Raw genomic sequence first — 24,617 nt, 5'->3', positions numbered from 1 at the left:
CCTAGACAAGAATCGAACCTGTGACTCTTTGGTCCTTGGCTGATGCTCTAACCACTGAGCCAAACAGGCCAGAGCAATCCTTATTAAATTTAATTGACTTTGGTTTTGTTTCCTGTGCCTGCTTTTTTAAGAAGTAGCCATAACCACACCTCCCTCCCTATATTTTTATAGGGGCTTTTAGAAAACAGTTCCTCAATCAAAACTTGGAATAAGTAGGTAATGACAAATGATCTATTTTTTCATTTTTCAAATGATAATATATTTTAAATTTCTGTGTAAAAGAGAGCTTTCAAAAATCTGGTAATATATTTTGAAGGTATCTGTAAAATTTACATGACCATGATATACATCAATAGCAAGGAAATCCCAAAGTTACACTCCAAACTTTATCCTGTATCTGCTCAATTTGCCTGGTTTTAAATATTATCAGCGTATATTATGTACTCATTATAACAGTGTTTACTTTTTTTTTTTTTAAAGGAAGTAACTTTTATTATTACCCAAGTTTAATTTAATTTGTAGAGTAAATGTAATTAGGAAGAGGATACTTCCTGGAAAAAAAAAAAAGTGCATTTCTGCTTCTTTCACAAATCATTCTGTCTAAGAGTAACAGGAAAATCTAGATGATGGATTCTTAATATCAAGGACTACAGTATTTATCACTTTTAGTTGTTCCTTCTTCCAGATAACTATGGAAAGCCTTTAAGTTTTGTGGCATAGACTTTAGAACAGAAAAGCATTAAAAATGTTTCCTAAAACTTTCACTAATCTGATCATTTGATTTACAGAAAGATCCTCATCTAAACATTGAATCTTCTGTCGTCTTCTTTAATATTTTTTGTGCATTTTCTTTCTCCTTTCACTTCTGTAAACATTCTCAAAATAATATGAATAAACCCATCATCTAAATTAAAAATACCTGGAGAGTGCCATAAATGTGCAGTTTCCCGATTTTTGTGTACTCTATCCTGTCAATAATGGATATTTATTATACTTTATGAAAGACAGTTATATAGGTCATTGCACATGTGTCGTAAACATTGAATTCTGAGAAATAGCTAAAACATTCAGTCATGTTTCTTCTCATATGTTTAAAAAGTGGCCTGTACTTTTGTATTTGCTCTTCCTGTAAAGTAATTAAATCAATGACTACATAAACAACTACATAAATCTACATCATCATCATCATCATAATAAAATTTTAAAATATTCAGATTGAGTCAATGTTAACTTTGTAAAATGTGAACAAGATGAAGGTGTTCTAAGACATTTTCAGAAACCCAGTTATAGTCATGCCAAAATTGTGTCTGTGATAGGACTGATGTGTATATACTTGACTAACTTGGCTTTTAAGAATCATTTTTAAATAACTAAAATATAGTAATGTGTACTTTCATAGGTATTTTTATATATTAGCTATATTTTTAAACCTTTATCTTTATGAGCCAAGTAAGTTTCATTTTAAAGATAGCCATTTACATTTACAACAAATTTAAAGACATATAATGCCTTCTATGAATATATATGTAAATATATTTAACTTATATAATATTAATTATAACAACACTACAATAGTCCCTTTACTGAGTGTTTACTATAATATAAGCACTATTCTTGGAATGCTAATACTTGCTCGTTTCATCTCACATAGGTATTGTGATATAGGTATAGCTAGCCCTGTGTTACAGTGGAGAAAATGGAGCCTCAGAGAATTTAGGTAACTAGCCTAAGGGTGTGTAACTACTATGGAGCAGTGCTATAAAAAATTGGAACTTTGTTCCCATCCATTTAGCAATGCTTCCTCATCACATCTTTTACATCCAGTTGTAACAAAATGAGAAAAAGTAAGACTCTCAGCCCATACTCAGAGATGAAGGAATAGAATTATTCAGGATGTCCACACTTAATGACAATACGATGATAACATCCTCTACTGATTTCTGTGATGGCAGCACATTTTTAAATGACATGTGATTTGTGAGGCACTTAGGACTAAAGACAAACAAAGAAACAAACAAGAAAACGGTACAAAAGAGGGTTCTGAGGTTATGTAGTTCAATGCTTCTATTAGCTTAAGAATTTCTAGTACAATCAATAAAAAAACTATCCTTAACAAAAACATGGTGCTAGAACATAAAGAACAAGGTGTTTAATGCCACATCACTGAACAAATAACCAGACAAGGAGCTACCACTATCATAGAGGAAAGAAGAACCACTCAAGCACATCCTCTAATGAGGTGTCAGCAATGAGAGCTGCTAGGAAACCTTCCTAGCTTCCTGTGATGTTGAATCAGGGATGGGGATGAACTGGGTGAACCTAGAGGCTGATGACAAATTGCCAGTGTCTGTAAACAGAAGTCAGTGTAAAGATTTCTGTTTGCACAGAAGTGTGTGTGTCATACTCACACACACACACAGATTCCTAACACACAGTGACAGCCCCCATAGTGGCATGTCCATTTAGCATAAAGGATTGCTGTAATTGGTGTGATATTTTTGTGTTAGATATTTACTTATTTGCATGTTTTAAAATTAAAAAGAAAATCCTTAAAACTCTTGCCAAAGTATATCTGGCTTGTGTCTGTAAAGTTTAACCATGACACTCTCCAGCAATAACGTTTGACACTATTCCCATGGAGTTCAATTTATGGCCTTCCTCTAGTTCTGCAGAACCCCAAGGCTCACCTCCTCCATATCCATTTATGGGATCATTTTCCAGTAGTTATGTAGAGTCTAAGAAATGACAGCTTTTGAACTTGAGAATTATTGACAGAACCAACGTCTCTGTCCCTCTTAGTCATTGTCCTTAGGTGTCTTAAGTTTGAAAACAGAGGTTGACCTAGAACTTTTCAAAGAAAGCAGTCAGAAAGAAGAATGCAAAGAAAACAAATTTTTGTTTGTACATTCATTATTTATGTCATGTGCTATGGAAGTAGGAGCCTGACTTGAACTTGAATCTGGGTTAACTTAGGACAGAGTCAGAAAACCATTACAAACATGGAGAGCAGAGTCATAGAATCTGCTGCTTCCCTTCCAAGAGATTGCAATTTAACTGCCAGAGCAAAAGTCCTACCTATTCGGAAAAGGCTTGGTCAAGTCTGATCTGTAATAAACTTAATTCCATGTTATAATTGGGTCAAGTTTAAGAGTTGTAAAGGTCAAGTTAGGTCTGCAAATGTGCTTGATTTCTAGACCTAACTGGTTTTCTTTCTGGGAACAAGTAAAAAGGTTACTCCCTCTTCTGACTACTTCAGGAATAAGCAGGTCTTACAGTTTTGTAGGCTAAGCCAGTTGAAAGGTATTTAGGCTATGGAGTCTTCATAGTTAGGTGGCCACACTGGTAGTAAAGGGAGCCCAAAATATTAGTTATTTTTTTATCCTTGGAATTCTAGGCCAGTAAAGAAAATTCTGGGCCAATGCATTTATATTAGTAAAGTTTTAGATTATGTATTTTACTTTTTTTTTTTTTTAATCCTCACCTGAGGACATTTTTTGCATTTATCTTCAGATAGAGCAGAAGAGAGAAAGGAGGGAAGAGAGAGAGAGAAACATCGATGTGAGAAAGACACATCGACTGGTTGCCACCCACACAACCCCAACCGGGGCTGGGGACAAACTGCAACCAAGGAACGTGCCCTTAGCAGGAACTGAACCCAGGTCTCTCTGGTTCGCGGGCCAACACTCTAAACGTTGAGCCAAACTGGTCAGTGCTAGATTATGTATTTTAAAAGTTGATATGAAGCTAACGAAAAGGGTGCAAGGGGACACAGAGAGGAGATAACAAAACAAAAGGGATGTTAGGTTAGAAAATTTGCAGCTTAACTCATTGGTGTCTGGGGGTTAATAGGGAAGAGTACTCACTACCACCCCAGTTAGCACCTCTCTGCAATAATTACCGTCCTATAGTTCCTCTCTCTTTCTTCCCACTGCCAACACCCCCATCCCATACCACCTCCAGGTCAGAACTGTTTTATCCCTTTATTCTAGAATGACTGGGGCTCATTGGAAAAGAAGAAAAAGAGAACCCATTTGGATGGAGACAGCTAGAGGCTTTGTGAGCTCTATCCTCTTTCAAATGACCATGTCTGTGTCATTGTGCACATACACATAGTCTTCTTTCATGCCTATTACATTTTTTTAAAAAGATATAAACACAGATTAGAAGATATCACTGCCTTTGGGGAGCCATCCTTAAACGTGCCCTTTTCCACCACCTCTGCCCATCCCTCTAAAGCAGAGTGCAGAGCTCCTCACAATGTTCCTAGTGTCTTGGTGATCTCTCTCCTGGGCTTATCACACTGCATTTTATTGTTCTCTCTCACCTGGACTGTGAGCTACTTAGAGCCAGCATGTCCACATTTTTTACGGTGTGCCTGTGAGTAAGCTGGACAGAATGCTGGGGTTTCCAGTGTCCTTGGGACAGTTCATAGTAAATAGTAAAGTATGGAATGTAGAAAGAATATAGAAAATATGTGATTATTCCACTAAAAACTTATAATAAAATAATGTATGACTCACCACTATATTTTATGTGTTTAAGTCTATAATGATGAGCCTCTTTTTAATGGTGTAAGCAGTTAGTGGCTAAGGGATAAAAGTAAGTAGTTTCCAGGCACAACTATTATTAAAATGTCACAGCCAAGTGTGGGTATCTATGAAAAAGTGAATTGGTCATAATCTTAAAGTGATCCAGTCAGAGAACTTAAATTAACTAAAACAACGAATTCATATTAACCACTTTACCTTTAAAATACTGAATCATATCTGGTTCTCACATCCTTCAAGTAAAAATAATCACTATTATCACGAATTAATTACAATATATGTTCATCAAGATTATTTCTAAGAAAGTTCATTCACTATGACTCAACATGGATTTACATGTTGAGATTGAGGTCTGTATTTGATTATTTTTATAGGAAAAACACTCTAGATCCAAAAACACTTCATTGGTTCAGACAATATGAAATATAATGAAACTTTAACACATATAAACACTTTGGAGGGTCTTCTATTATTGCAGAAGAATTCAACCCAAACCCCAAAACCTAGCTAAAATCACATTTTCTTCTCACTCTCATTTCCCCAAATAATAACTATCCAGGAAATGTAGCACTCAGCAGGTTAACTCTTCCCAAAGAAGTTGTTTATTTTTTTGATGGCATGTACTTAAGGTCAGCTTATTTCAGTTTTCACAAAACATTCTGGTCTAGAATTGTATGCACTTCCCAACAGGAAGTAAACCCTACCCCTCATTTTGTCTTCCATGGCAGAAAACAACAGATGTGCATCGTCAAATGCAGTGTCCTGTACCAGGTGCCTTGCACTGGATCCAGAATGTGGATGGTGTACTCAAGAGGTGGGCCTAGTTTTCCTTTCTTTTTTCTTTTTCTTTCTTTTTTTGCTCTCTTCTGTTTTTCTCACAGCTGCCCTCTCTAGCATAATTTCATTGCCCTAAATTCTGTGCCTTGAAGGTGCATCAGGAAAAAGATATTGATGAGCATCAGGATATATTTGTTTGTTTGTTTTATGCTTGAAACCAGCATATCTTGCTGAAATAGAGTATAACTGTTTTATTATGGTAATTTTGAAATGAAGTGCAACCATTTTATGTTTTCCATCTGTTCTGTAGAGAAAATTGGGAAACAGAGATAGTAACTTCTGCTAGGGCAGAAGGCTTTGTGTGAAATTCTTGCTGCAGCTTGGGGTATTAGGTATTAGGTATTATCCAAGTTGGATCATTGTCATGTACTTGCTTATTAAAGAAAAGCAGACTAATTTATTGGTCTGTTTCATTCGTTTTTATTTTAAATACTTGGAGATAAGTGATTTACTCTATCATAACATTGTACATCAATTCTTTAATTGCTTATGGAAAATGGCATGATTGTATTTTGACATGTGACCCTGATCATGTGATACTGTGTACATTTAAATTCTGTGGAATGGAAAATAATTCAGAAATGTTTACTGTTCGAAATTAGTGTTTTATATTCTAACAAGAGAAACATATTCCAAAACTTCTTAGTAAAATAATTATAATATATCCCTTCTTTCTTGGCTCTAAAGTTGTTTTGTGAGTGTTGTTGATAATCTTCCATCAGAACTACCTTACATAATAAGTTGCACTGAAGAAGCCATCTGCTAATTTGGGATTTCTTTTATGAGACTGCCTAGGTAATTTTGAATTTATTTATGTAGTCCATAAATTGGAACAAATAAATCTTTAATGGCCTTTTGCTTGACATGAAGATAAATCTCTAGCTTTACCTCCTCTGATTTAGTTCAAAAGCTGCACCTACCATCACCTCTCCAACCTCTCCTATTCCTGCTTGCTCTTATGCATCTTCCAGGAGGAAAAAGAAAGTTGAAAAATAGCAAAGAATGGTGGACATTACTTTCTTCTATGAAGCAAGTCAAGAAAGAGGCATGGGAGGGGTTCAGAAAACAGTAGCCATTCTGAAAGTAAGCACCCCTCCTACTGATAGCCTCAAGGCTTCCTCAATATATACTGGAGTTTACCAGTGAAAAAACCAGATGTCACTCAAAACCCATGGAACCAGGCAATGTTATAAGAGGACAATTCCAAAGTATCTGGGACTAATCTCATTGCTTCCACTTCCTTTGAGTCAAATGACCAGACATAATTCACTCCATCCTCTGAGCCTCCTTGTCCTCAGATCTATCACCTTGAGTTTAAAGTTTACTGCCAAGTTCTTCTCTGTCAAGAATGTGTCATGGTTTGATATTTCCTGACCCTAACCCAATACTCCATTGTAGATTTTTACTGTATCACTAAGGAAGATCCTTAGTCATGAAGTTTGTGCCAACTTGACATCAGTTGCTGAGAACTTTAGTGAGTGTAGTTTAGAAGGACTTTCAAAAGATAGTTCAGAAACCTAGTTTTCAGTTAAATAAATGCATCATGCAAACCACATAGAATGCCTGGATCCAGAGGAACCCCCACTCTATCTCACACCTCTGGTAGCACGAGAAATCTGGAGAGTCACAGTTATGGGATTTGCAATGTCAGTTCTGCCAGGGGAGGAGGAATTTTGAGCATTCAAGGGCATGTCTGGTCAAATGGAAGGAGGTAAGCCAGTGGGGAAAGGTGGCTGGCTGCCAGAGCAGGGAAGACAAAACCTGTGGTTACTGTTGGTCAAATCCTCATGAAGGGAACTCAGAAAATATTCAGAAATGCCTTGGCTATTCATGTCCCCAAATTTTCTACGTGAAGGGTGGTCTAATTTATAGACTAAAAAAGCAGGCCCTGAAATGAGATCACCTTGGATTCCTATCTCAGTTCCATCAATTTCTAACTGTATTAATGTGGACATGTTAACTTATCCACTTGGAACCTCAGTTTTCCCTAGCTCTAAAATGGAAATAATAACTGCACCTGTAACACATTGTTGTGAAGATTAAGTGAAACAGTGTGTGCAAAGCATCTGGCAAACAGACATTGCTTAAGAATTGGGAGTTGCTATGACAAGAACTTCAGTGAGACTCTGGAGCAATTCATTCAGGCTTAGGAAAAATCAGAGAATTGCCTGTGTTAAGAACACAACCCTACGGGAAGCAACCAGTGTTTGGACTTGGCCACCAGCCACATCATTAACAGAAGGAGCTGTCCACTTCTACAGGCTGACCTGACATAAAGAGAAAGAATGCGGTAGTTAATTTTGAAAGATAGCCCACCACATAGGCATGCATGCAGTTGATGTCTATTATTCCTCAATGAGCAAGGATGGTGAGACAAGGAAGGAAGATGCCATTTTATCTGTTCATGATGAGACAAGATAAACAGTAACAAATTAAGCCTGGTTTACATGATTTTCAAAGCTGGACAAAAGTGAAAGAAAAGCTGATTGAGTTCATCACCATCAAACCAATATTATAAGAATGTTAAAGCGACTTTTTCAAAAAAGAATAAAAAAATAAAAATATGAATAAGAAAATATCATAAAGAATAAAAAATTCTCATGGACAAAGGCAAACACATAGTAAAAGCAGTGGATCAACCAACACTAAAGCTAGTAAAAGGTTAAAAGGCAAAAGTAGGAAGATCATATGTAATTACAATAGTAAATTTAGGGATACACACAAACACACAAAAGAAGTAAAATATAATGAAAAAGAAAACATAAACATGAAGGGGGTAAGTAAAAATGGTAGCCATTTTAGAAAGTGTTTGAACTTAAGCAACTATTAACTTAAAATAGACTGTTATAATCATAGCTTAGTATATATGAAGCACGTGGAAACCACAAACCAAAAATCTACAAGAGCTATACAAGAAATAAAGAGAAAGGAATTCAAATACAACACTCCAGAAAGTCATCAACATACAAGAGAAAAGAGAAAGATAATAAAAACAGAGAACTACAAAGTCAATCAGAAAACTATTAATAAAATGGCAATAAGCATGTATTTATCAATAATTACCTTAAATGTAAATGGATTAAATGGGCCACAGTCAAGAGACAAATGAATAAAGAGGAACTAGTACATACAAGGTGGGGCAAAAAGTAGGTTTATAGTTGTGAATATAAGAAATATGAAATTTATTCTTGTATTATTATTTATTAATTATTGTACTATTTTCCATACAAACAACTGTAAACTTACTTTTGCTCCACCCTGTATATAAAATTGAGTATTACTTACCCATAAAAAGGATGAAATCTTACTACCTGGGACAACATGGACCTAGAGGGTATTGTCCCGGGTGAAATGAGTCACAGTGAAGGACAAGTACCATATGATTTCATTTCCATGTGGGATCTAAAAAGCAGAATAAACAAACAAAACAGAAACAAACTCATAGATACAGAAACAAACTGATGGTTCCCAGATGGGAGCAGGTTTGGGAGGTTGGGTGAAAAAGGTGAAAGGATTAAGAAGTACAAATAGGCAGTTTCAAAACAATTACAGGATGTCAAGTACAGTCTTCTGAGAATATAGTCACTAAAATTGTAATAACTATACATGGTATCAGACTTATTGGGATGATAACTTCATAAGTTATATAAATGTCTAACTGCTATGCTGTACTCCTGAAACTAATACAGCATCAAATGTCAACTGTAATTGAAAAGTAAAATAAATAAAGTTTAAAAACATTTAATTGGTATGTTTTATATTTATTATTCATGCCCTGAGGCTAAATTAATGATCAGTTAGTTGTAAGCACTTTAGCTAAGAGATTATTATGACCTGAATAAAATTAAACCTAGGACCATATAGGTTTTATTTTTTATTTGTGAAAATATAAATTAATATATTTTAGAAAGAACAGGATACTTAAGTTATACAGTAAACACAATGAAACACTTTTGAGGAAATTTATATATGACATAAATTTCCATGACTGGTCCTGGCCAGTATGGCTCAACAGTTAGAGCATCTGCCCTAGGACCAAAAGGTCAGAAGTTTGATTCCCAGTCAAAGGCACATACTTGGGTTGCAGGTTCAATCCCCAATCCTGACTGGGGTCGTGTGGGAGGCAACCAGTCAATGAGTGTCTCTCACATCGATGTTTCTCTCGCTCCCTCTCTCTCTCCCTCCCTCCTTTCTACTTTCTCTAAAAATCAATGGAAAAATATCCTCTAGTGAGGATTAACAACAAAAGAAAAAAAATTCCATGACTGTAATATCAATTTAATTAATAACTTCAAAATAACTAAATTTATACTATAGAATTTGATGCCAGATTTAAAAACTCAACATTTGATCCTAGTTTTGTTGTTGTCATTGAGTTTAAAAGGGGTCGTTGGTTAACAAAACCATACAGAGCTCGTGTACAATTCAACAAAACATCATCACCAAATAGGTTTTAGATGCAGACAGCTGAAGTATGAGTTTGCTTGAGTATTTCTTGTAGAAAAAGTAAAACATAAGAATTAGAAGAAATTAAAATGCCACAAAACACCAAAAATTAAACGGGTGTGGCTTCAAATTCTTTTCTTTTATACAAAGTGGAAAGTAGGCCACAGTGGATAGGGGCAGCATTCCATTCTTTATTTTGATGCCACAGTCTTTTCTTCCCTTTTCAAACCTAATTGTCAAATTGGCAATGTTTTTATAACTTCACTGTTTTTTTTTTTTCAACAGAAGTTAGCTACTTTATTTCTATTATTATTATTTCTGGCCTCTGCATTGGCCTTGCCCAAGCCAGACATACTTCTTTCTGTCTGGGGCATTTACACAGTATGTTCCCTCTTCGTGTATTTTTCCCTCTAGAAATCCCTGTAGTTCACTCTCTGATCCTTCACAGTTTTGTTCAAATGTCATCTGACCATGCTACTTAAAAATGCAAACAACATCCCATCTCCTTTTCACATTCTTTCAAAGAACTTTTAAATTATAGTTGGCATATAATATTATATTAGTTTCAGGTGTACAACACTGCTTTTTTACAGTGAAATAAAAACAGTCATGCTGATTTAGACACTGCAGAATAATTGAGACTATTTGGCCTATGTCAGCAAACTGATTTGACATTTTAAGGACAAATGGCATAGTTTGATGTATAGTTGCAGTGAATTAACCACACTCACTTCTTTTCCATTCTGTATATACAAATAGCAAAACCCCTGGCTAAAAAGAAAAATCAGTTATTTGTACTTTATTCCTTTCCTGATTTGAAGGCTTGGGGTTTCCACATCTGTAAAACACATGTGGCTCTTGGTCTGTGTCTTGTCACGTGAGGCAGGAATGAGTACATATTCCCCAGGCTCCATCTACCCAGAGGCTTTCTGAAGGAAAGTTACACATATGACAGACGTATATGCTACCTTTCTCTGGGGAATTCCAAATTGTCTATAAACCAAATCTCATGCTCAGTATTTCTGAGTTTTACCAATAGATAGGATAGATTTAGATACACAAAATTAAGGCTTTGAAATTAAGGTATACGGTCAATAACAAAGCAAATTGAATTTTTCTGTTTCCATGAAGTCATTTACCAAATGACACCTGAAAAGCTTGACTTAAAAGGAAATATTCTCTATTGTCTTTAAATTAAATTTTTATTACAAGTATGCTCCACACTAAGAATCAGTACTGTAAAGGATCACATAGTAAAAATTTTTAAGTATTGTGGGTTACATACTCTGTTACACATTCTTCTTTTTTGTTGTTCTACAGCATTTCAAAAATGTAAAATGCATATTTTAGTACTAAAGCCATAGGGTTGTAATTGTCCCACTGTTCCTAGTTTTCCAACTTTAGTTACAAATTGAGATGGGAACTAAATTAAAATCCTTGTATGAATGTTTTTATATTGCCTACCATACATAACCTTATCTAATTACTCTCCACTGCCAGAGATGTCCCAATCCGTAATTAGTAGGAGATCTCACATTCAGCTAATATTAAACTTTATAATCTCTATAACCTAGGACAATCTGTGCTTCCCCTAAGTTTAATGCCCATGATAATTACATTTACTTGCTTAATAGCTAAATTCACCAATGGCCTATTGACCCTTTGATGACAAGAACTCTGTCTGTCTTGATCCATTCTGTAAACTCGGCACCTAGCAAACTCTGTCTCTGAGTAGGTATTCAATCCACATTATTTGATTGCATGATTAATTGATTGGAAATCCAGTTTTCTTTTTTTTTTTTTTTAATCCTTACCCGAGGATATTTTTTCCATTTTTTTGTACAGATAGAGTGGGAGGGAGAGAGAGGAAGGGAGAGAGAGAGAGAAACATCGACGTGAAGGGACACATCGAGTGGCTGCCACCCACACGACCAACCAAGGCCGGGGACAAACTGCAACCGAAGTACGCGCCCTTAGCGGGAACCGAACCCGGGTCTCTCCGGACTGCAGGCCGACGCTCTAACCGCTGAGCCAAACTGGCCAGGGCAAGGAAATCCAGTTTTCTGAATCAGCTGCACTAAAGAAGGAATGACTGAATGCCAGATTGAAATGGCCAGAAAGATTCAGGTCAACATTACACATAATAAAACATATTTCTGTATTTTTTTTCTTTTTTACATTTTTATTAATTTATTTTTGTTACAGATGTTTCTCCTTTTTTTCCCCATTGACACTCTCCTCCCCATCCCCCCCAACCCAATACCTGGCTTTGTTGTCCATGTTCATTGGTTATGCTTACATGCATATAAGTTCTGTGGTTTAACTCTTCCCTCACCACCACCCCCTCTTCTGAGGGTTGTCAGTCTGTACCCTACTTCCACGTCTCTGGGTCTACTCTATTCCTCAGACTGTTATGTTCATTATTTCCACAAATAAGTGACATCATGTGATATTTGTCTTTCTCTGCTTAAATTGTTTCCCTTAAGATAATACATTCGAGGTCCCTCCATGTTGTCTCAAAGAATAAGAGATCTTTTTTCTTACAGCTACATAATACTCCGTTGTGTATATGTACCACGGCTTTTTTATCCATTAGTCTACTGATGGACACTTGGGCTGTTTCCAGATCATAGCTATTGTAAATAGTGCTGCTATTTCATATATTCTTCCTGATTGGTGTTTCAGGCTTCTTAGATATATTCCTAGAAGTGGGATCACTGGATCAAATGGCAATTCAATTTTTAATTTTTTGAGGAAACACCATAGTGTTTTCCATAGTGGCTGCACCAGTCTGCATTCCCACCAACAGTGTACTAGCATACCGTTTTCTCCACAACCTTGCCAATATTGTTGTTCGATGATTTGTTGATGGCGGCCATTCTGACAGGTGTGAAGTGATACCTCATTGTTGTTTTAATTTGCATCTCTCTGATAATTAATGATGTTGAGCATTTCTTCCTATGTCTCTTGGCCATTTGTATGTCCTGTTTGGGGAGGTGTCTATTTAGCTCCTCTGCCCATTATTTAATTGGGTTCTTTGTCTTCCTTTTGTTGAGTTGTATGAGTACTCTATATATTTTGGAAATTAACCCTTTATCTGATGTATCATTGGCAATGATGTTCTCCCATACAGTGCGTTGCCTTTCCATTTTGATGATTGTTTCTTTTGCTGTGTAGAGCTTTTTAGTTTGATGTAGTCCCATGTGTTCATTTTCTCCTTTGTTTCTGTTGCCTTAGGTAATGTATCAGTGAATATTCTGCTGTGTATGATGTCCGAAATTTTGTTGTCTACATTTTCTTCTAGGATTTTTATGGATTCATGAGTCACATTTAAGTCTTTTATCCATTTTAAGTTTATTTTTGTGTATGGTGTAAGTTGATGGTCTAGTTTCATTTTTTTGCATGTAGCTGTCCAATTTTCCGAACACCATTTATTAAAGAGGCTGTCTTTACTCCACTGTATGCTCTTGCCACCTTTGTCAAATATTAATTGAGCATATTGCCTCAGTTCTCTGTTCTGTTCCACTGATCTATATGTCTGTTCTTGTGCCAGTACCAGGCTGTTTTGATTACAGTGGCTTTGTAGTATAACCTGAAATCCGGTAATGTGATTCCTCCAACTTTATTCTTCTTTTTCAAGATTGCTGTGGCTATTGCGGGTCTTTTTTGGTTCCATATGAACTTTTGAAGTATTTGTTCTAGTTCTGTGAAATATGTCATTGGTATTTTGATGGGGATTGCATTGAATCTATACATTGCTTTTGGTAATATGAACATTTTAATGATGTTAATTTTTCCAATCCATGGACAAGGTATGTTCTTCCACTTTTTTATATCTTCATCTATTTCTTTGTTCAATGTCCTGTAGTTTTCTGCAAATAGGTCCTTTAGTTCTTTGGTTAAGTTTATTCCTAGGTATCTTAATTTTTTTGCGGCAATCGTAAATGGAATTGTTTTTTAAGTTTCTCTTTATGTGACTTCATCATTGGTGTATAAGAATGTCATCGATTTCTTGATGTTAAATTTGCGTCCTATTACATTGCCAAATTCATTTATTAAGTCTAGTAGATTTTTGATGGAGTCTTTAGGGTTTTCTATGTATTAGATCATGTCATCTGCAAATAATGACAACTTCACTTCCTCCTTTCTGATTTGGATCGCATTTATTTTTTCTTCATGTCTGATTGTTGTGGCTAAGACTTCCAGTACTATGTTAATAAGTGTGGCAAAAATGGGCATCCCTGTCTTGTTCCTGTTCTTAAGGAACATGCTTTTAGTTTTTGCCCATTGAGTATGATATTGGCTGTAGGTCTTTCATATATGGCCTTTATTACGTCAAGATACATTCCCTCTATTCCCACATTACTGAGAATTTTTATCAGAAATGAGTGGTGGATTTTGTCCAATGCTTTTTCAGCATCTTTTGATATGATCATGTGGTTTTTATTCTTCATTTTGTTTATGTGTTGTATCATATTTATTTGCAAATGTACCAGCCATGTATCCCTGGGATGAATCCCACTTGGTCATGGTGAATAATTTTTTTGATGTCTTGCTGGATCCGATTTGCTAGTATTTTGTTCAGGATTTTGGCATCTATGTTCATCAGGGATATAGGCCTGTAGTTTTCTTTCTTTGTAGTGTCTTTTTCTGGTTTTGGAATTAGAATTATGCTGGCCTCATAAAATGAATTTAGAAGTCTTCCTTCTTCTTGAATTTTTTGAAATAGTTTGAGAAGAATGGGTGTTAGTTTTTCTTTGAATGTTTGGTAAAACTCCCCCATGAAGCCAACCGGCTCTGGGCTTTTGTTTGCTGGGAGAGTCCTGATTACCTCTTCAATTTCCTTAGTTGTTATTGTTCTGTTCAAGTTTTCTATCTCTTCCCGGTCCAATTTTGCCAGACTATGTGTTTCTTGAAATTTGTCCATTTCGCTTGTCGAATTTGTTGCCATAAAATTGTTCATAGTATTTGTTACTGATCCTTTGTATTTCTGTGGTGTCAGTTGTTACTTCTCCTCTTTCATTTCTGCTTTTGTGTATTTGTGTTCTCTCTCTTTGTTTCTTGGTGAGTCTAGCTCAGGGTCCATCAATCTTGTTTATCTTTTTGAAAAATCACCTCTTTCTTGCATTGATCCTTTGCTTTTTTTTTTTTTTTTTGGTCTCTATGTCATTTATTTCTGCTCTAATCTACTCGCTCTGGGATTTCTTTTTGTTTGCTTCCTAGTTCTTTAAGGTGTGAGGTTAGATAGTCTATTAGAAATTTTTCTTGTTTCTTGAGGTAGGCCTGTAGTGCTATGAACTTCCCTCTCAGAACTGCTTTCGCTGCATCACATAGATTTTGGGTTGTTGTGTGTTCATGTTCATTGGTTTCAAGGAAGTTTTAAATTTCTTCCTTGATCTCCTTGGTAACCCATTCATTGTTTCATAACATGCTATTTAGCCTCCATGTGTTCCAATGTCTTTGCACATGTTCTTGTTGCAATTGATTTCTAGTTTCATGCCATTGTGATCTGAGAAGATGCTTGATATGATTTCAATCTTACTGAACTTGTAGAGACTTAGTTTGTGTCCTAACATGTGGTCTATCTTTGAGAATGTCCTATGTGCACTTGAGAAGAATGTGAATTCTCTAGTTTTGGGGTGTAATTCTCTGTAGGTATTTATTAAATCCATTTGGTTTAGTGCTTCATTTGGAGTCTCTGTTTCCTTAGTAATTTTTTGTCTAGAGGATCTATCCAGTGATGTCAGCGGGATGTTGAAGTCCCCTGCTATGATTGTATTGCTGTTGGTTTCTCCTTTGAAGTCCTCCAGAAGATTTTTAATATATTTTGGTGCTCCTAAATTGGGTGCATATATGTTTACCAAGGTTATATCTTCTTGTTGGATAGGTCCTTTCTGTAGTGGCCTTCTTTATCTCTAGTTATGGCCTTCATTTTGAAATCTATTTTATCAGGTATGAGTATTGCTAACCCAGATTTTTTTCCCTTTCCATTTGCTTGAAAGATTTTTTTCCATCTCTTCACTTTCAACCTTTGTGAGTCTTTTGTTGTGAGGTGGGTCTCTTGGAAACATATATATGAATCTTGCTTTCTTATGCAATCAGCTACTCTGTGTCTTTTTATCAGAGCATTCAGTCCATTTACATTTAAGGTGATTATAGATATGTACTTATTTATTGCCATTTTTTGTTTAGTGTGGTTATATTTTTCTCCCTATTTATTTTACTAATTACAGCAGTCCTTTTAACATTTCGTGCAGTGTTGGTTTGGTGCTAATGTATTCCTTTAGCCTTTTTTTTTCCCCCCGGGGAAGCTCTTTATTTGACCTTCTGTTTTCAATAATCGCCTTGCTGGGTAGAATAGTCTTGGATTCAGATACTTGTTTTACATGACCTTGATTAATTCATGCCATTCTCTTCTGGCCTGTAGTGTTTTTATTGAGAAGTCAGCTAGTAGCATTGTGGAGCTTCCTTTGTAGGTAACCTGTTGCTTACCTGTTGCTGCCTTTAGGATTCTTTCTTTGTCTTTAATTTTTAGCTTTTTAATTACTATGTGTCTTGGTGTGGGCCTCTTTGGGTTCTTCTTACCTGGGGATCTCTGTACTTCTTAATCTTGAATGCCTTCTTCCTTCACCAAATTAGGAAAGTTTTCTGTCATTATTTCTTCAAATATATTCTCTAAACCTTGCTCATTTTCTTCTTCTTCAGGGATTCCTATGATGCGAGTATTATTACATTTCCAGTTGTTCCACAGTTCTCTTAAGCTGTCTTCCTGTTTTTAATTGTTTTTTCCTTTTGATTTTCTGATTGGTTGATTTTTTCTACCCTGTCTTCTAACTCACTGATCCAGTCCTCAGCTTCCTCTTCTCTGCTGTTTAGTCCTTCCAATGTGTTTTTTATTTCTGCTATGTCATTCTTCATTTCTTCTTGGTGGTTTTTCTTTTCCAGATGGTTGATTTTCAATGTTTCTATGTCTTTACTCATGGTGCTGATATCCTTACACATGCTGTTGAGCTTCCTCAAGATCATGGCTCTGAATTGTAGCTCTGTTAACTTGCTTAACTGCATTTCATTTATCTCATCTTCAGTGGAGGTCTCTTGTTCTTTATTTGCGATCTGTTTCTTTCTTTCTTTTTTTAATTTCTGTATGTTAAATATGTATTTTATTCAATTTTAATTTTATTTTTGTTACAGATGTTTCTCCTTTCCCCCCTACTGATACCCTCCTCCTCATTCCCCCTACCCCATCCCTGGCTTTGTTGTCCATGTCCAATGGTTATGCTTACATGCATATAAGTTCCGTGGTTTATCTCTTCCCTTCCCCCACACCCCCTCTTCTGAGGGTTGTCAGTCTGTACCCTACTTCCACGTCTCTGGGTCTACTCTATTCGTCAGACTGTTATATTCATTATATTCCACAAATAAGTGAGATCATGTCATATTTGTCTTTTTATGCTTGGCTTGTTTCGCTTAGGATAATACTTTCCAGGTCCCTCCATGTCGTCTCAAAGGACAAGACATCTTTCTTTCTTACAGCTGCATAGTACTCCATTGTGTATATGTACCACGGCTTTTTTATCCATTAGTCTACTGATGGACACTTGGGGTGTTTCAAGATCTTAGCTATTGTAAATAGTGCTGCTATGTGACCCGTGAATCCATAAAAATCCTAGAAGAAAATGTAGGCAACAAAATTTCAGACATCATATACAGCAGAATTTTCACTGATACATCACCTAAGGCAACAGAAACAAACAAACAAAAATGAACACATGAGACTATATCAAACTAAAATGATTCTGCACAGCAAAAGAAACAACCATCAAAATGGAAAGGCAGCCCACTGTATGGGAGAGCATCAATGCCAATGATACATCAGATAAGGAGTTAATTTCCAAAATATATAGAGTACTCATACAACTCAACAAAAGGAAGACACAGAACCCAATTTAAAAAAATGAGATTTGTTTCTTTGTTTCACCATTTTGGCTATCTCAGTTGGTTTTGGAGCCTGCCAAATTTTCCCTGTGGGTGTTGGTGTTCTGATGTTTGTTCCTCCCTCTACTGTGTTTGGATGAGCAAGGAAGGACCCATGTTAAACACCACTGTCAAGTCTTACTTTCCTGGGTAGAGTTGCAAGCCCAGGAATGGTTCAGTTATCCTCTAGCTTTTTGCCTAGAGGCTCAATTGCGGTTACTTGAAGAGCCTTGGGTTCTCAGTTGAATGAAAAACTCCCTCAGGTGTTCCTAGTAAGGTGATTTCCTGAGAGTAGGCAGATGCTGGTTGTTAATGGGCCTCAATTTGCATTTCATTGGGCCCTGGGTGGGATTGAATCACCGAGGGTGGGGCGCCACCTCTCCCTAGAATCCTAGGAAGGAGTAAGATGACCACAGTCCTGTGTGGCCTCAACTCAGCAAAAGCTGTGAGCACCCTCCAAATCTCAAGTGTCCCCACACAGTTCCAGTCCAGTCTGCCCTCCCTCTGCCAGAGCCCAAGGTGAGTGGCTGTGGCTATTTTAGTGCTCTGTCCCAGCTTTCGGCACTGTGGAGCACTTGGAGTTTAACCCCAAGGGCGCTGCTCACAGCACAGACTGCTGCTGTCCATGGGCTCCCAGCCCCCCTCTCACACCTCCACAATTCTACCAGGATCCATTCAGTGTCCTTGGTTATATGGTCCTCACAAGCTACTTTTCTGTTGCTTTTTCCCAATAATTTGTCTTTATTTTCATTATAATTCCTGTTTTGTCCTGGGAGATGGTCTGTGTAGCTTCCATTCACTCCGCCACCATTTTGATGAAGACCTATAGTTTTCAATACATATCTTGTTCTTAGGAAAGAACCTGAATGGTTAATGAAGAATAAAGCTAATAGTTTTTGTTTTGTTTTTCTTAGTTAAGATAAATTAAATTTTAAGGTTGCTCCATTAATTCAAATTTTATTGGATGGCTATTGGACAAACATCAACTAGCCAATGCTGAATGGTATTGAAAGTTCTAGATTCAGTTGCAGAAGCAGGAGAATTTGAGCTGCCATCTTATCTCCCTGCGTTATTATAGGCATTGATCATCCTTGGTTTATTGAATTACTGTTGTGTATATAAGAAGTTGGCAGATTTCATAGTCTAAGTGATGTAGATTTTCAATTAATTCTCTTATGAATTTTCTGTAATTAGGTATGTGACTTCTGAGGATTTGCTCTCATATTCCAAACATAATAGTATAAAATAAATATACCAGTTGAGTTCTTTAAGAACTAAGGCTTAAATTTGGAACCACTGAATGGTCTATTTTGTATAAATTTTCTTTTGGAGCAGGCTTCCCAAAGTAAAATATTTAGAAAGGATTAAGTTGGTATAATTTTACAGTGATCAGTTAACAATATTTAAAGTACTTGGTTTAAATCTCCTCTTTAATATTCATTTTCTTTTTTTTTTTTTTTTTTAGTAAGATTTAGAAATTAAAGCTTTACTTAAAACAAATTTGCCAGTACTCTTATTGGAAACTTGCGGCTATTTTGAATAGTTGCATAAGTGGTGCAATATTAGAAGATGGCTTTTTGCAACATTTGTTATGTGGTTTTCTTTGGTTATAATTGACATGTTATGCACTAAAAATGTCAGTGATTTTCCTTCTTTTAAACAGGATTTCATTTCAGGTGGATCAAGGAGTGAACGTTGTGATACTGTTTCCAATTTAATAAGCAAAGGATGCTCAGTTGATTCAATAGAATACCCATCTGTGCACGTAATACCAAGTGAAAATGAAATTAATACCCAAGTGACACCAGGCGAAGTGTTGGTCCAGCTGCGTCCAGGTTTGGTGATTTCCAAATAAACTATGATGATTCTTAATTTGAAGTGACATTTAATTTTATTTGCTCATATTTAATATTTTGTGGCAGGCAGTATTGTTGTAGTGAAATAGCAGTGGGCTCAGAATCAGGAAGTCAGTATTCTAGTCTTTATTATGCCTACAGCTAGCTAGCTGTGTGGCCTCAGACACTCTAGCAAACCTGACCGCACTGTATTATAATTATGTGTTTCCAGACTTGTTCATGTTGTAGTGTAATGTGTCCTCTACTGCCAGCTCAGGAAGAAAGAGAACATATTTTATTCCTCTCTGTTTCTCCAATGCTTAGCAGAGTGCTGGCATATAGTAAGCATTCCATAAGTATGTGTTAAATTTATTGGTTGAATAATTAATTAATGAGTGATGTGAATTAAGTTAGAGCCATTGTGATAAACTTACAGACACAAAACTGCAATTCATAATTGTGATAATTAACTTGTGAAACTTTATGATGGCCCCTGAGATTAATACACACTTTTCCTCCTATATTTCTTGTGTACTTGCCTTTCCATCACATTGTATTCCACAGTTTGGAATACATAGTAGGCCACTAGAAATTACTCATTTTCCTCCAGTGCTAGAGAATCCCAGTGTACAATCTTATATGGCAAGATAAGTTCAGGTACACAGGTATGCATCAATCAATTAAATGTGTTTAGTTTTAACCAGTATACAAGCCTTTATTATTTCATTCTGGGTGGTCTTGTCCTGTCATTAAATTTTTAAATAACAATTACTGACACACAACCTCCCTATTCCAAAGAAGAACTATTTCTTCTACACTCAGATTACCAGATAAACAAAGTCCTTTTCTTTTCTGGCCATGAGCATATTCCCAGCTTTTAATTAAAATTGTGCACTGCACCATATAAAACACCTTATACAGCACAGTATGGACATATAGGAGCAACAGTTGGAAAATGATACACAGAAAATGAAAATAAGATTTTGTGCTTGCCACATTCTGTTGCTGCTGTAACAAAATGCCATACACAAAGTGGCTTAAACAACAGAAATGTATTTTCTCAAAGTTCTGGAGGCTAGAAAATCCAAGATCAAGGTGCTAGCAGGTTCAGTTCCTAGAGAGGAAGAGAGTGACCGAGAGAAAAAGAGATACAGAAAGAGCTCTCTAGTATTTCTCCTTAGAAGGGCACTAATCCCATCATAAAAGCCCCACCATCATGACCTCATCTAAATCTGATTATCTCCCAAAGGCCCCATCTCTAAACACAATTACATTGTGAGTTAGGGCTTCAACACATTAATGGGGAGGGACATAATTTGGTCCATAGCACTTGATATATAAAATAATATTTTCAAAATCCATGACATATTTTCAGAAATTAATCACATTTTAGACAAGAAAACGGAATTCCAAAAAGTAAAACTGTTTTTATAGACCAATATCTCTGTGTATGGTGCAGTAAAATTTGAAATCACTATGAGAGGGTAAACAAATATTAAATAACAGAGAAACTAAGAAAAACTTCTCCTAAATAAATTCTGTCTTCAAGAATAAATCACAACTGTAGTCATTGACTATTTAATAACAACAATAATAACAGCAACATAAATCACAATATATGTGATGTGACAAGTTGTTCTCAGGAAAATTCAAAACATTATGTTTTTATTATTAAAGAAGAATGAACAAAAATTGACTAAGTATCCAAATAATAATATAGGAACAACAAAAACGAAATAACATAAGGAAAACAAGAAGAAGAAATTCATAAGAATAAAATAGTAAAATTTAGCCCTGGCCGGTGTGGCTCAGCGGTTAGTGCGTCGGCCTGCGGTCCAGAGAGACCGGGGTTCGGTTCCCGCTGGGGGCGCATACCTTGGTTGCAGTTTGTCCCCGGCCCTGGTTGGTCGTGCGGGTGGCAGCCACTCGATGTGTCCCTTTCACGTCGATGTTTCTCTTTCTCTCTTTCTCTCTTCCTCTCTCTCCCTCCCACTCTATCTGAAGAAAAAATGGAAGAATGTCCTCGGGTGAGGATTAAAAAAAATAATAATAAAAAAAATAAAATAAAATAAAATTTAAAATAGAAACTAAAAAAATAAAATGAATGCATAAACCCAAGAGCTGATTCTTTGTAAAGCCCAATCAAATAAATAAATTGTTGGCAAATCTAGTTACGAAAAGAGGACAAAAAGTAAATAACTTAATTATATAGACTGTAACCAGAGAAACAACTAATGGAAAAAAGACTTTAAGAAAATCTTAAACATACAAAAAAATGGTAAAATGAATAAATCTTGATAATATAGATAATATAGAGATAAAATATGCAATTAAAAATTAACTCAAGAAAAGGGGAAACCCTAAAATACCTAATGAAGATATAAGAAGTTAAATACACATGAAGCTTATATATTATTTGCCTCTGATTAATATGAATATGTCCATTAAAAATGTCTTTTTAAAGATTATTTGAAGATTTGACATTACAAGGTGCATTTTTTCCCTACCGATTTGTTACATTTAAATGTATGTACTTCAGTGAATTTCACTTGACCATAATGGTGATTTAATCCTCCCAAGACTATAAATTAACAGTTCAAAAGTTTAATCATTGTTTCAGTGCTGTTTCCACAATAATAGTAATGATAATAATGACAGTAACAGTAATAAGACAGGAGAAAAATGGACAGACTTGAAAGATAATGGGGAGCTAGCATCCTCAGAGGTTGGTGATTGATGATGGGCATGGGCACACATGGCTCTGGCTTAAGCAACTAGGTGAGAGGGGGAAGACTGCCCTCTCTGGAGGGGGTGGTAATGAGTTCATATTGAAACTACTTAGGTTGAGGTAGTAATTTACTTGTCTGAGGCTGAAATTCAGGGGAGATACAGACTGGAGATAGAGACAGAGAAGACGACAACATGAAATGGTAAGTGAAGGCAGTATGGATAAGATCATGGGTAGTGGAAGAATAAAAAAGAAAAATGTTTTAATGTCTATGTCAATCATTATGGGGCTTGATTTTATTCAATTTGCCACTACAAATTAGTATAACTGTCTAATATGTGTAAGTCATCTTTCCAACATAGCTATAACAAAACTATATTTTATAATCCACATATATAGCAAAGAGTCATTAAATTAGATTTATTAAATTCATCTAAATAATGTATGTGACATCACAGATACCAGCTTTGGGGCATAATATATAAAGCTATATTGTGCCAACTCCAGATATATAGAAACATCACTCCTCATAATGACCAAGTCTTTTCCACCATGAAACATATAAGAGTTGAGGTTTGATATAATACACACCCAAGTGTAAAATGTATTTATCTCCTAATATTGATTTTGAATTATTTGATTTACTTATAGATAATCACTTTATTTTTTCTGATAAAAATTCATGACTTTCAATGTAGCATCTATTAAGAATTTTACAATTTTTTCATGGATATTTCTATAATATCATATACTGACTAAATTTTTAAAAGAATGTTAGAAGGACTATATAAAAATATGTATATACAACAAATATTTAAAATGAGATTTTAAAATGACATTTTTACTTTTTACTTCTTAAACTATACTTTTTTTTTCTTACTTTTACCTCTCAATCTTATGGAAAAATAATAACAGAAATATGTTACTGATCCTAGTTGATGTTCCCTAACACTGAAGTGAAATCTTTAGGAAGATAGGAAAGAGAAGAGAATTCTCTAATTCTGCTTCAGAGTAATACAATATATATGATAAGGATTAGTATAATCCCTACTTTACTAATTCAGAAAAATATTTCAAACTTGATTCATTTTAATATTGTAAAGAAAAAAGTCCTTTAGTGTAGTTTAATTTAAAATGTAAGATTTTCAGGTATTCTTCATATTTTTTTTCAAAAAACATTAAAATATAGGAATTGTGTGTTCTTCCCCTACCCCTGCACATATACCCCATTTTACCCACCACGAAAAGTTCAGAATTGTGCTGGAGTCTATGCCTTCCTATTTCAAACCAGTCTCATTCTTGGGCCTTCTCTTTCCCCTGCCCAAGTATAATTAGTAGTAATTGGCTGCTCTTTTTTCCTGCTATACTTTTACAACTTTTATTATGGTTTTTTAATTTCACCTTATGCAGAAAAATTTTAAATTATCTTTTCTTAGTGTCCAGTTATATTTCTTGTAGCAAGTACTTCAGAGATGCTCCCACCATTATTTGAGTGATTCAGAATCATTTTAACAATTTTTAATGAATTCTTTGGGCTATTCAAACTAATACTGGCAATAGCTCTAAGTAGGTCTCAACTTTCAAGTTCTCTTTCTTATTCTATATAATAGACTCACTTCTTCCCTTCGGTGTTAACTGAAGGAAACAAGGATCTGAACCTTTAGAATCTCAAAAGATATGAGAATGGATGAAGCTTTCCTGGCGATAATAATATACACGGTTGCATAAACATTTGGGGGCTAGATTATATTATTTTCCCCTTAAAGAGAGAAACTGAGTTTCCCCTAAACTGTAGGAAAGAAATCATAGATATTAGCTTCTTACTGTGATAAATATGCAGGCCTTTCAGGACACAGACAATAGTGCAGTGAAGGGGGGCAGAAGTGGGATGGAGGAGGGCAATATGGGAAAAGGGGGGGACATATGTAGTACTTTCAACAATAAAGATACATTTTAAAAATAATAATAAAGATGCCTTGGCCAATTTGGCTCAGCGGTTAGAGCGTTGGCCTGCGGTCCAGAGAGACCCGGGTTCGGTTCCCGCTAGGGGCGCGTACCTCGGTTGCAGTTTGTCCCCGGCCCTGGTCAGTCGTGCGGGTGGCAGCCACTTGATGTGTTCCTTTCACATTGATGCTTCTCTGTCTCTCTCTCTGTTCCTCTCTCTCCCTCCCTCCCACTCTACCTGAACAAAAAATAGAAAAATGTCCTCAGGTGAGGATAAAAAATAAAAATAATAATAACAATAATAAT

At 35.7% G+C, this 24,617-nt stretch overlaps 1 protein-coding gene across 2 annotated transcripts in view; it reads left to right on the top strand.

Moving 5' to 3' along the window:
- Positions 1–24,617, top strand: part of ITGB8 (integrin subunit beta 8) — a 93,570-nt gene that overhangs the window by 22,400 nt on the left and 46,553 nt on the right. Inside the window, exons 2-3 of one of the 2 annotated variants that reach the window (XM_036247452.1) lie at positions 5,276–5,361; positions 19,468–19,639. In XM_036247452.1, coding sequence (XP_036103345.1) covers positions 5,276–5,361; positions 19,468–19,639 — 258 coding nt within the window. Of the gene's footprint in view, positions 1–5,275; positions 5,362–19,467; positions 19,640–24,617 lie in introns of those variants that run through there. The other variant, XM_036247451.1, reaches the window with a different exon arrangement.

Source organism: Molossus molossus, unplaced genomic scaffold (assembly GCF_014108415.1).
Source record: "Molossus molossus isolate mMolMol1 unplaced genomic scaffold, mMolMol1.p scaffold_m16_p_7, whole genome shotgun sequence".
NCBI classification, from domain to species: domain Eukaryota; kingdom Metazoa; phylum Chordata; class Mammalia; order Chiroptera; family Molossidae; genus Molossus; species Molossus molossus.
The sequence above is the reverse complement of the archived record's forward strand: the minus strand, read 5'-3'. Positions and strand labels throughout refer to the sequence as shown.